At 37.8% G+C, this 13,587-nt stretch overlaps 1 protein-coding gene across 1 annotated transcript in view; it reads right to left on the bottom strand.

The window, feature by feature from the left end:
- LOC150094412 (TBC1 domain family member 2B-like) overlaps nucleotides 1–13,587 on the bottom strand; it is a 406,352-nt gene that overhangs the window by 344,389 nt on the left and 48,376 nt on the right. The window contains exon 4 of the mRNA XM_090412467.1: nucleotides 10,791–11,065. Within this exon, the coding sequence (XP_090268593.1) occupies nucleotides 10,791–11,065 (275 nt within the window). The remainder of the gene's footprint in view (nucleotides 1–10,790; nucleotides 11,066–13,587) is intronic.

Genomic DNA, 13,587 nt, shown 5'->3' on the forward strand with positions numbered 1-13,587 from the left:
ATGACTAAAAGGCTGAATAAGGTAGGAGTTAAATTGATGAACAAATGAATTAAGCAAAAATCAGCAAGAAGCAGGTATGGAGACAAAACAAGATGAATCATTGTAATAATCAGTTGCATGAAAAGTATACAATCACAAAAGTGACATAGTTGTTAAGGATAGCAAAAGAGTAGCAATATGAGTATAAATTAGCAAATCAGTCCAAGATAAATCCCAGAGAGTTCTTTTGATATGTGGCAAATAGAATAAGGAATGAATATGGTAAGATTATGTTAATGAATAAAAATGGTACTGAAACAGAGGACACGGTTGAGGTATCAGTGAGAAATTCATGGGTATTTCGTATTGAGTGTAATATCAAGAGAAGCTTAAATGTAGAGAGAATAGGAGAGGATTGACCTAGTGAGTGGGCAAGTGGTATAAGAGGAATTAAGTAAATCATGTCAATAAGACAAGTGGACTTCATGACATACCACTGCATGTCTTAAGGGAATGTTCCAGGGAGTTAATAGTAGTTCCCTACCTGTTGAACATAAATCTTACAACAGCATCAACTCTAAAGGAGTGAAAGATGGTAAAATTGTTCCACTTCACAAAGATGGTGATAAGGTTGAGCCAAATTATGGTCCAATCTGTATATCTGGAGTTATGGTTATGATGGTGGAGAAGTTGGAGAGAGCTAGGATACAGAAGAAAGTTGTAAACAGCAGTATTCTCATGATGGTTAGCACGGGTTTGTTAAAGGGGAGGTTATGTTTCACCAATATATTTATGTACTACAAAAAGCAATGTCTGATAAATAGTAGGCAGCTGCCAACAGCATCTGTTCCCCATGTTGGGAATGGCTGAAAGAACCATTAAGGTTGGTCAGATGAGTGTTGATGTGCTGACTGTAAAAACAAAACATGATTAAAATCTGATGTAATATAAAAAGTGCAAAGGAAAAGTACAACAGGCCAACACAGATGTCACTCAGATAAATAAGGTCTATGTACCAAAGTGAACGATTGGGATTGGATCGACAAGTCAGCTACTAAAAAAAACTACAATAAAATTGAAACCAACAGGAGACATGCTATCATTTATGGACTCCTGTCAAGCCAGATTTACTTTACAAGGAGATGGAGGGGATACCGATACACTGAGGACATTCTTGGATTAGATGTGCTGGAACGAGTCAGGGAAAATGAGAGGTGGAAGAATTATCTAGTCTGGATATAGTATAAAACATGGGAAAAGAGAAGCATTATTAAGATACAAACTAGTAAATGAAGGATAATAATAGCAAGTTAGCAGCAAATACATTTAATTATCACAGTGGTCCAGGTCAATTCACCCACTTTGGAAAGACTGAAGAAGAAATAGTTATTCTATACAACTTGGAAATAATCTTGAAATCAGTACTAAAGATAGATATACTAATCATTGGAGGAGATTGGAATGCAAAAATTGGAAAGTACAATGAAGGACGTAAAAGAATCATGGGCATATATGGGTATGGAGGAAAGCAAAGAAAAGGAGAAAGAATGCTTAAATTTGTTGGAAGTTTGTTTTTTTTTTACTTCAGGTGCAAACTTCACATGCCAACTTTGTTTGCTTACACTTGGATAAAGGATTAAACTAAATATATAATTTATAGTCTAACCAAGTGAAAAAAAAAAACTTCCAACATCCTTACATTATAAAAAATTATGGAGACAACTACCGTGTTAGAGCAAAACTTTTATAAACTATAATCCAACTAACAGAATAAAGAAAAAAAACTGAGAAATTACTTAAGTCCATCACTTCTTGGCCATCACATGCTGTTAAAAAACTTATACCCAATTATGTCCGTTCTTCCAGAATATATGGTGTTCCCAAAGTACCCAAACAAAACCACTTTGGCTGATAGTTGAAGATATAGACAGCCCTAATTATCACCTAGCCAAGAAATTAGCATCAACACTCAAGGAGTTGATAGGTCATTCCCCCTCCAATATAAAGAACACATAATGCTTTATAAACAAAATTAAAAACATAATGCTCGGCAAAGATGATTTATTAGTCAGTTTGACGTTTCTGCCCTTTTCATAAATGTCCCAACCAGTGACACAATTCTTCTCCTACAGAACAAATTTCCGCCTGACATTATGGCCCTCTTTGTCCACATACTACGTTCTGGTTACTTCATGTGGTAATATAAATTTTAACTACAAAAAGAAAGTATGGCCATGGGCTCACCACTTTCCCCACCCAATTGCTAACTTTTATATGAAAGTTTTTGAGTAAAGTGCTCGATTCCTTTACTCTAAAACCTACAGTGTGGCTTAGATACATTGACGATGTTTCTGTTATCTGGCCACACAGTCGACAAACTTTAAATACATTCCTTAGTCACCTGAACAAACAACATGAATGAATACAATTTACTATTGAAATAGAAAATCAGAACTCACTCCCGTTCCTGGATACACTGGTCACACATCTTCCCTCAGGCTGTCTATCCTTCACGGTTTACCGTAAACAGACACATACTGGCCAATATATACATGCTAACTCATATCACCACCAGTCGCAAAAATTTTGAGTCATTAACATCCTTAAAAACAGAGCTATAACAATTTGCTCTAATCAACAAGATCTTAAACAAGAATTAAAGATTATTAGCAACACATTTATAAATAATGGCTATAACAAAAATACTATTAATAAAGTTCTTCATAAAACTTCATCAAAAAAGAATATAGATTACAGTAAAACCATAGCCATCCCATTCATTCAAGGGTTATTTATCAGAAAAAATCAATAGAATCCTACACCAATATAATCTTAATGCCACTTTTAAATTATTAAATTACATTAAATATAACAATTTTGGTGAATCAGGCCTCTCAGATCATGCTCTCAACACCCTACACCAAATTGATTGGAAAAGTACCTGCTCTTTACATTATATAAAAACCTGGTATGAAAGAAAATTTAAAGAAGCCTGGAAATTCTGATTAACCACCCTAATCTCAACAATAATGATGGCATAAAAATTCCAAGAATTTGGATGGCACATATTCAGTCTACTTAGTTTCCAGCATACTTTAAGACTTCAAGCAATTTTTAGCTTGTATTGGAAACTATTCCATACCAAATGGTTGAAATATATAATCACAGTTTTTTTTTTTTTTCGTATATATATAAACATGTTGCTCTCCAACCCAATTTAATTTTGTAACCTAATAGATTCACAGTGGCCAAACTGCAGCTCGCGAGCCACATGTGGCTCTTAAGTTTTATTGCAGCTCAACTAATAAATAAAAAATATTTATAATTTTTCTTAATTTTCTATTGTTTTTAATTTAATTTTTCAATTAACTACATTGTAAGTGTATGCGAAGTGCTTGGAAAGACGGTGCAGGAGCATAGTTGAGTCAAAGTTCCAGGAAGAACAATGTGGTTTTCGTCCTGGTAGAAGCTGACCAAATCTTCACTTTAAGGCAACTCTGAGAAATCTTGGGAATATGCCAAGAATGTCTACACATGTTTTGTGGACTTGGAGAAGGCATATGACCGGGTTCCTCGGGATAAGCTTTGGCCAGTAGTACAGGAGTATGGAGTGGATGGCCAACTATTAGCTGCCATCAAGTCCCTGTATGAATGCCCAGAGTTTTGCGTCAGGGTAAACAGCACAAAGTCTGAACCTTTCAGTCTCCGTTGGTCTCAGCCAAGGGTGTGTTCTGTCACCCCTCCTTTTCATAATATTTATGGACTGGATTGATAGGCACAGCCGAGGCAGTGAGTGTGTCAGAATTGGAAGATGTAGCATTAGACGTCTGCTTTTTGCAGATGACCTAGTTCTGCTTAGCTCTTCCACAGATGACCTCCAGCGGACCCTGGATAGGTTTGTAGCTGTCTGTGCAGACGCCAGAATGAAGATCAGTGTGGCCAAAACTGAAACATTTGTGGTCTCAAGACAACCATCCCAGTGCATTCTAAATGTAAGTGGAGTCCCAATGAAGCAGGTGGAGAAGTTTAAATACCTTGGGTCCATATTCACGAATGATGGAAAATGGGACGTAGAGCTAGATACTCGAACTGGCTTAGCAAGCTCAATATTGCGGGAGCTTGGCCGTTCAGTAGTATTGAAGTGGGAGTTAAGCCAGAAGGCAAAGCTGGCAATCTTCAATACAGCCTATGTCTCCATCTTCACCTATGGTCATGAGAGTTGGATAATGACCAAAAGAATGCGGACACGAATCCAAGCGGCTGAAATGAGGTTCCTTCAAGGAGTTGCGGGGCTGACAAGACTCGACAGAGTCAGAAGCTCTGCAATTCGGTAAACCCTCAATACTTAACCACTGCTTCTCCATGATGAGAGATCACAGTTACGTTGGTACGGGCACCTGGTCAGAATGCCACAAGAGAGGCTCCCTCAGCAAGCCCACTTTGCCAAGCCAGAGGGTGGGAGGCCACGTGGAATGCCAAGGACTCGCTGGATAGATTATATCCAAAACCTTGGGTGGACACGTTTGGGAATCCCACCATAACACCTGAGCTTGGTGGCAGAGGATCGTGGCCATTGGAAGTTCCTCTTACAGCTGTTGCCCCACAACCCAATTAGGAAAGGTGTGCCTTGAAGATGTATGCATGTATTTATGTATGTATTAACTACATTGCTGTTCGGCAATCTAGTTATATTTATATTACCTTGTCAGAAAATTTAAAAAGATACATTAAAAGATATACAAATGAATCAACTGACATTACAGACCAACCACAATTAGCAATTTTTATTCATTTCATGCTTGAGGATGGAGCGACACGAGAAGAATTATTAAATTTAATAGCATTAAAATATAGTACTTGTGGCATTGATATTAAGGAAGCTTTTTATCTTGCCCTTAAAAATGTTCCGAAAAGTAAATTTGTGGCTCTTAACAATTTCTGGTAGGTAACTATGGCTCTTGCTGCAAAAACTGTGGCCACCCCTGTAATAGATAATAATAATAGGACTCTAGCTGTGATGTAGTAAAGGTTTTTTTTTTCCTCACCAGAGGTCAGGCCAATAATTGTTGTAACAGTTGTTCAGTAACTTTAGCAAAGTAGACTGTAGTGCAGCTTGTTTCTTTGTATATACACCCTCTGTCCAAAAAGAAACCAAACTTTTCGAAAATAGAAGAAACTAGTGGGGCCACTTGTATCTTTTTGTTGTCAAAAGCGGCAACCTTCATTAGTGTTGTATCAACTGTTTATGACATTTGTTTCATTTGAAGCCGAGTTATATTGGAGTGTCAAGAGTGACAGTGTGTTTTGATAAACGGTCGGAAAATGAGTTTCAAACAGAGAGCTGCGATTGACAGAAAATTAACTGCAAGATAGAAACAACAAAGTAGTATCTGCAATCAAGAGAGAAACATGATGCACAATTTAAACTGTTAAAAAGATATCAGATAACAAAAGTGAAACTAAACATAATTTTAGTTTCCTTATTTACTTTTCCAAGTCTTGTCCATTGATTATAGAAGCATATTCATAAGTCCTCTCTATGGTTGTGAGACATGGGTAATGGTCAAAGACTTTGAGAAGTATATTGGCTTTTTAAAGAACATGTTATAGAAAGATTCCCCAAACTGGATGAAGACAAAAAGTAACAAATGAAGAACTGTACAGCAAAGTAAACTGCAAAGAGAATCTAATCCAGAAAATAATCCGAAGAAAACTAAAGCTTTTTTTGGACATATCTGCAGTATGAATAAAGAAAACTTGGTACAATGGACAGTATAAACAGAAGAGGACAGCAAATTCAAGACTGGATAGATTATGTGAAGGAGTAGTGTGGAAAGAGTTTGCAAGATTTGAATCATTTGGCAGTGGAGAGAGAGAGAAACGACAAAGAATGGTGAAGCAAGCAGCATCAGACACCAATGGGTATTGGCCCTATGGACACTGATAATGGCTACAAGAAAATAAGAAACACATTCAACAAGGGAGATGCACTTAAAGTAGTGTATTTAGATTCTACAAAGGAATTTGATAGATTACCACAAGCCATGCTGGTAACTAAACTAGAACAGATGACTGTCAGATAGGTATTGGCGAGTTTTGTATGGGAGTACAGTATCCCAAAAGAGCAAAGAAACTACTCGTTTATGCAGGGATCCATTTTAGAGACATTGCTATTTAGCTTGTATATTAATGATACTCTGCAGCTGCTCACAAATTATATAAAACTGGAAAAAACAATGAGTCAAGCAGATGTTGTGGCCTTTTAGAAGTATCTGAATATATTGTTTGAGGTAGGCAAGTGAGTGGAACTACAAGTTTAATGTTCAATGTGTAGGTTCTGATTGAAAGGCAAGGGAAGGATGAAAGGTATACACTGGTGGGGAAATGTTTAAGGAGGTGGAGGAGATAAGAGACATGGTGGTGGTGGACAGGGACCTGAAGTTTGGAGGTCACACTGGATTATAGCAATAATGCAGAGGACCTAGACAAGCAAAAATAGATTATGGTTCCATTGCATAAAGCCTTGTTCATATTAATTATTGACCACAGATTTGGTCACCTGTTTTTCATGAGGATGATGACATATTAGAATAAGTGCAGAAAAGATTGACTAGGGTTTTTGTCTTTGGAATACAAGGTATAAATTCAGATTGAGAGAATGCAATTTGCAGAGCCTTGTGAATAGGAAGAAGAGATGGGGGTGTGATTGAAACATAAGTTGGTAAGGGTAAGTAACAAATGAATGCGGAAAAAAAAATTACAGAATGGGAGTAGAACAAGAGGCCATTCCTAGAAAATGTATAAGGAGGGTGCCAATAAGGGAGTAAGGAGTGAGGACAGAGTTCTTTGCATGGAGAATGGCTGGTGAGTGGAATGCACTGCCTGAGACGGTGCTGAATGTGAACACACCGAATGAAATTAAAGAACAGCTTAATGGCCTTTGTATAAGACAGGATGTACCTCCTGTGATTACTCTTCTCACTCTGTGGAGGATTGTTGTTAATAATAATCTCTCCCAAATATTTTATATTAGGCAAAAAATTATTTTTCTTAAATATATAATTTAAATACCAGTTGTGCTGAGCTCAACAAATACCTTACCCATAATGTATCGCTATATATATATCCCATAAACAAATAAAATGCTATATACCTCAACTTTGTTTCTTTTCTCTATTTAAATAGTATTTATTCATTTATCAGGTGTTTTACTGTTGGTTTACCTCCAGAGAAATCCAAACTGCACATTATTCATATACAGGAAATGTAATGAGGTGCTTGAGGGTCAAAGCTGTATAACTGAGAGGGAGAACGGACCAGGGCTTCTGACCTAATGTCCAATTCTCACCTTCTCACAGTGCACCTTCTGTTGGGTATCTACCTGGATACTTAACGAACGAGGATAGGCTGGCAATTTGGGATTTAGTCGACCAAATTGTATTGTTATTAGCTTAAACCAAAATACAAAATGATGGTACAACATGACAAAATTCATGCCGGCTGGGGCGTCACCTGGTTAAACAAGGGGCCCCCATTGTTTTTGCCAGGGAACTAGGGCAAACAGTGAAAAGTCAGCTACTGGAACAAATCTGAAAACACATCCCAACTCAACATCACCACAGTTAAAGTTCGGTACTATCAACATAAGAAGCCTGATTGGCAAAGAAATGGAGCTAGCTGAGGAATTAGATAGTATGGAAGGTAAAAAAATAAGAAACAAAGCATGTCAAGAAGTAAAGGAAGTCAAAAGAAAGCAGAAATAGTTGAAAAAGGATATAGTGATATAGAGAAAATCTATTAACAGGAGTGTGCTAGATAGACAAGCAATGAAAGCGTGTTTTCCACAAGTAAAGATCTGTGACATGATCGAAACTATATGAAATGAAGTAGAATGAGGGAATAATATGGTCAATGCTCAGAACAAATAATTTGAAGGTATAGTATGATATTATTATTATCCCAAGATCCCCATGGATTCAAAGACTAATTGCAGGAGGTTTATTTGTCACACACACACACACACACAACTCCCATACTATACCTTAAATACATTCAAAATTCTCTGCAGACACTATACTCTCAGGCAATGCACACCCTCCTTATACAGCTTCCAGAGATGGCCCATTGTTCTCCCCCATTTTATGAAAAACCTCTTCAAAAGTTAATCTTGTAACCACTGACCAACTTGTCTCTATTATATCATCCCTCTTCCTCCTATCTGCTAGACTCTGTAGATTGCATCTTCTCAACCTTTCTTCATACTCAACATTCCAGGGACCAGAAACTATTTTTAGTCAATCACCCTTGGACCCTTTCCAATATCTCCTCAGCCTTTTGAAACCAGGTGACCAAATCTGTGGGCACAGTAGTCCATATGTGATCTACTCAATGCCTTATATAATAAATTTTTGAATTTGGTTTAAACCAATAATTGGCTAAATCCTTTAATTGCCAGCCCATCCTCATTCATTCAGTATCCAGGTAGACACCTACTAACAGGGTGCATCATGAAAAGGTTAGGATTGGACATTAGGTCAGAAGCGCTGGTCATTTCTCTGCATTCCTTAAAAGGTGATGTGTTGGTCTCCTCCCAGTTATCCAGACAGGCAAACTCATCTTCACTATGGATGTTGGGGCAACTGAAAAAATTAATATAAACAGACAGATGAGTTAGTGGTATTAAAGTCTTTGCAGTGGCAATTGGATAGGATACTAGACATTGCATAAGAGCCGAAGAAATATGCAAGAGAGAAATGCTCCTGTCTTGGTGATCTAACATGAGTCTTGGCAAGGGTGGAGCTAGGAAACTGATGCAAACAAATAAAGGCCAATCAATATCTCTGGTTTGGTCATCAATGTATTGGATAGGCTGGTAATGAATCATATCCAAAGAGGGAAAGTAGACAGCACTATGTTCCTCTACAGAGTGCAACATGGCTTTGTCAAAGGTAGTTCTTTCTTTAGCAGTTACTCATGTTATAAAATAGAGTAAGAGCAGAGCTTCAAAAGGGAAGTGGAGAATCATGTTATACTCCTAAAGAGATGAATATGCAAATTATTAAGAAATTAGGGAAAAAGATTTTGTCCTATAAACTTAGACTATACTTCCACAAATAAGCAACAGAAATAACTGCACTTAATCTTCTTCTTTCTTCTTCTTCTTCTGTAGCTTCTCCCACTTAAGTGGGGTCACTGTTGATGATGAGTCACCTCCACATCCTCCTGTCTTGGGCTGTCACCACATCCAAGTTCTTCATCCTCAAGTCCTCTTCTACCAGCTTCCTCCATCTCTTCTTTGGCCGCCCATGCTTCCTCCTTCCTTGCACATCATCTGCATGACCTTTCTTCTCACATATTCGTCCTTCCTCCTCATCACATGACCAAACCATCTCAACCTTGCCTCCTGTATCTTCGCTCCTAAGACTCCTAAGTCACCCTTGTAGATGGGGACAAGAGTACTCTCTCCCTCCATTCTTCGGGTATATTTTCCTGTTGGCAAACTTTCATGAACAGGTCCCACAGCAGGTCAATTCCCTCTTCCCCCAGTGCCTTCCATGCCTCCACTAGAATCCTGTCAGGGCCCACCAATTTTCCATTCCTCATCCTCTTCATGGCCTCCGTCACTTCCACTCTACTGATGTTCTGCACCATCCCCTCAGAAGGCTGCCCATCTTCTCTGTGAGTCCTTGCATTTTCCTCATTCAAAAGTCCCTCAAATTATATTCTCCATCTGTTTCTTATGTCCACATCCCTCCATAATACTCTTCCTTCAGCGTCTTTGATCTGCCTCACATGTAAGATGTCCTTTGCTGCTTTATTTCTACATTTCGCTAGCTGGTAAATTTTTCTCTGTCCTTTCTTTGTTTCTAATTGATTATACAGATCTTGATATGCCATGGCCTTCGCCTGTGCCACAACTCTCTTGGCTTCTTGCTTTCTCTCTCTGTACACCTCTCTGTCCTCTTCCACTCCTGACTCATCCCACTTCTGCTTTGCCTTCCTCTTAGCTGTCACTGCCACTTGTACATTATTATTCCACCACCAACCCTCCTTCTGTTCTCTAATCTTTCCAGATGTCTCATCAAGCACCTAGACTGCACAGCTCAGGATTACTTTTGAATTATGTTTCCACCAATCTCGTATGCTTTCCAGTCCATCCGAAATCCTCTCTAACACCCTCTCCCTAAAACAATTCCTCACACTCTCTTCTTTTAAGCAAAACTACTTAATTGTCTTCATCCCATGGCTTCCAGAGGTTCTTATCTTCGATCTTATTTTAAAGTCTGTGCACAGCAGTCGGTGTTGCTGTGCCACTTGATCTGTTGGAATTACTTTACAATTTGTCACAACCTTAAGATGTTTTATTCTAGTCAAAATGTAGTCAATTTGTTAACTGTTGTTACCACTCCTAAATGTTATCAAATGTTCTTCCCTCTTGTAGAAAAACGAGTTCACAATTGCCAGATCAAACGCTACTGCAAAGTCCACAACCCTCTCTCCTTCCTGGTTCATCATTCCCACTCCGTGGCCACCATGCACCCTTTCACAGTCTCTATTCTGTCTCCCTATGTGTCCATTCAAGTCTACTCCAACAATTACCACAAATGCATTTAATGATAGCCAGAAAACAATGGGATCCTCCAGGTAAAGATAACACCCAATAAGAAGACAAGAGAAATACTTCTGATTTAAAAGTAGTGATGAATCTCGATTATAATTATTTTTCAAATAAAATATCCTACAGAAAAAAAGCTCTATCAAAGGGACTTAAGTACCGGAGAATAACAAGAAATTAAAAATTGTCAATTTACCTCTTTACACTTAACACACAAATTCTCATCAGATGTCCCTTTTTTTGATGGAGGAGATTTATCATCTATACTAGATCCTTTGATATGAAATGATCCTTGAAGTTTTTGACGAAAGGAAGCTAACCGGCGTGTTCTAGGTTTTGGAGGGGATGAAGTTTCTATTTCACTAAAAGATGAGGAAGATACTGCATTATCTGGAGAATAGCGAAATGTAGGCGAAAAGATCTCACTTCCATCACTGCTTGAATTCTGAATATTTAAAGCAGTCATACCAGCTAATTAAAAAATAAACAAATATATTTTGAAATAAATATAATCATAAACACCTAACATGTCATACTTATGAGAAAGTTTTAAGCATCCTCTTTTATTTATTGAAAAGTAATCAGTTTTTTTGATGTCAATCTGACTATAAAATTAGATTCTCACTTAGGCTGTTCATCATTTACTATTATCATCAGATATCCATGGAGTCACCACATCCACTACACTTTCAGGCAATACATTCCAACCAACCAACCAACCAACCAACAAACACATGGTTGGTTGTTTGGAACAACATGGAAAAAAAACCTACTTTTCACCCACTTGCTCATACCCTCCTTATACAACTTCCAGGGATGGCTTTGTGTTCTCCCCCCTGTCTCCATCTATTCTATTAAAATTCTGATCCACATTAATCCAGTAATAACCCCTTACCAACTTATGTCTTGATCATGTTCCCCTTTCTTTTATCCACTAGACTCTGCAAATTGTGTTCTCCCAATCTGTCTTCATACTCAACATTCCAGAGACCAGAAACCAACATGGTCAATCATCTCTGAACCTTTTCTAATATCTTTTCATCCTTCTGAAAACCAGATGACCAAATCTGTGCACAGCAATCCATATGTGATCTGATTAAAGTCTTATACAATGGAATCATAATAACCTTACTCCTACAGTCAGTGTTCTCTGCATCAATGCCATGATGTGCTATGCTGAATTTTATCCTCAGAATTTTAGAAAAATATCCCTGAAATTTCAGGTCCCCATCCACCAACACCTCTCAATCCCTCATCTACTCCAAGATATCCCCAATCTTATACTCTGCATCCCATCTGAACTTCCCAAACTTTAAAACCCTTACACTTTGCTACACTGAGCTGGAAGCCCCATTCATCGAGTCCACTTGCAAGACTATGATATTTATTCTATTTCTCACAGTTCTTTGCAACTTCACATCATCTGCAAACAACTGTATATCACCATTCAAGATTCTCTTCCCAATACCATTTACATACAAATTAAATAACAATAATCCCAAAACAGACCCCCCACCAAAAAAAAACAAAAAAACTTGCTGATATCTATTAGACATTCACTCTCCAATCGAGTTCGCTAATCAAGTATCTAATCCCATCTGTCCTAGTTTAATTACCAGCGTGTCATGTGAAAATCAATCAAAGGCTTTAGCAAAATCGAAATATACCATTGTGTATGGTGTATGCATCCCCTTAGTCCAATGCAGTTGTCAAATTGTTATAAGTAAATAAGTAGATTGCTAAAATGCGATCTTTTAGCAAACTCATGTTGCCCATCAAAGACAATGTTGCTGTTATTAACCCATTCTGAATCCTGGTCCTCATCAGTATCTCTAACAGTTTTACCACAACTCCAGATAAACAAACTGGCCTGTAATTTGAATCTTTAGTCTTATCACCTTCCTTTATGAAGCAGGAAAATTTTGTCCTCTTTCCAATCTTTTGGTACTTGGGAAAATTTAAGACTCATATTAAAGAAGTAAGTTAAAGCTGTTGTTAACTCGCTGGATTCAAGACACATGGTAATATTCCATCAAGTTTACTGAATTTCCCTCTTGCTTGTTCCCTATCAGTGGCTCCTCCTCCCTTGCCACTGCTCTCAAGTTTTGCAAGTTATTTTCATTAGAATGAAATACTTCTATGAATTATTCGTTTAACATCTCTACTATATCCTCCCCAGTGATTATCATTCTAACAGTTTCTCCAAGTAGTATCATCCTTTCATTCCTACTTCGCATCGAAAAAAAAAACTCCCTAGATTTCTCTTTGCCTCATTAGCTAATCTGCTGCTCACACTGCACGTTTGCTACCTTATCAAGCAAATTGCCTTTATTGCTTGCTCTTTGTACTCCTTGTGCAACTGACTATAACCACACATCTTGTGCCAACCTCCATAATGCATTCTTCCAAATTGCATGCTTCACCTCTTCATTCATCCATTCTGCATTAATCTTACTGGACCTCCTGAACCCTAGGAATGTATTCAGACATTGCCTCAGCCAGACAGTTCCTGGCCTGAACAGGTCTCAAGCAACTTTTCTTTCCATTCAATTCTTCATTTCATGATAAAGCTGCAAGCTGTCTCCTGAGCTTGTCATAATCAAAAGCCTTATATTCCACATATATCTCATTCTCATAGAAGTCCTCATATGGCTGCCACCAACCAAGTAATCACTTCCAGCTGGAGGGATATTTAACATCTTATTTACAATAATGTCCTCTGATGAAGTATCAAATTGAAGACCCATGTTTCTCTTTATTGCAATCTATATTACCATAATTAAAATCATCCATAATGACCATGCTTTTATTATCCAGAATAATTTGCCTATACATTTCCTTCTCACTGCTCTTCACATTACCAGGTCTATATCAATACCCAAGTAGACATTTCATTCTATTCACCTCCATCTCACACCATACTGCTTCAAAACCACTGCCATTATATGCTCCTTTCATCTCTACCTTAGATGGGAATAACTCCTCTACCACCA

Source organism: Typopeltis vanoorti, chromosome 22, assembly GCF_054136105.1.
Source record: "Typopeltis vanoorti isolate ZY-2024b chromosome 22, IOZ_Tvanoo_1.0, whole genome shotgun sequence".
Lineage (NCBI taxonomy): Eukaryota > Metazoa > Arthropoda > Arachnida > Uropygi > Thelyphonidae > Typopeltis > Typopeltis vanoorti.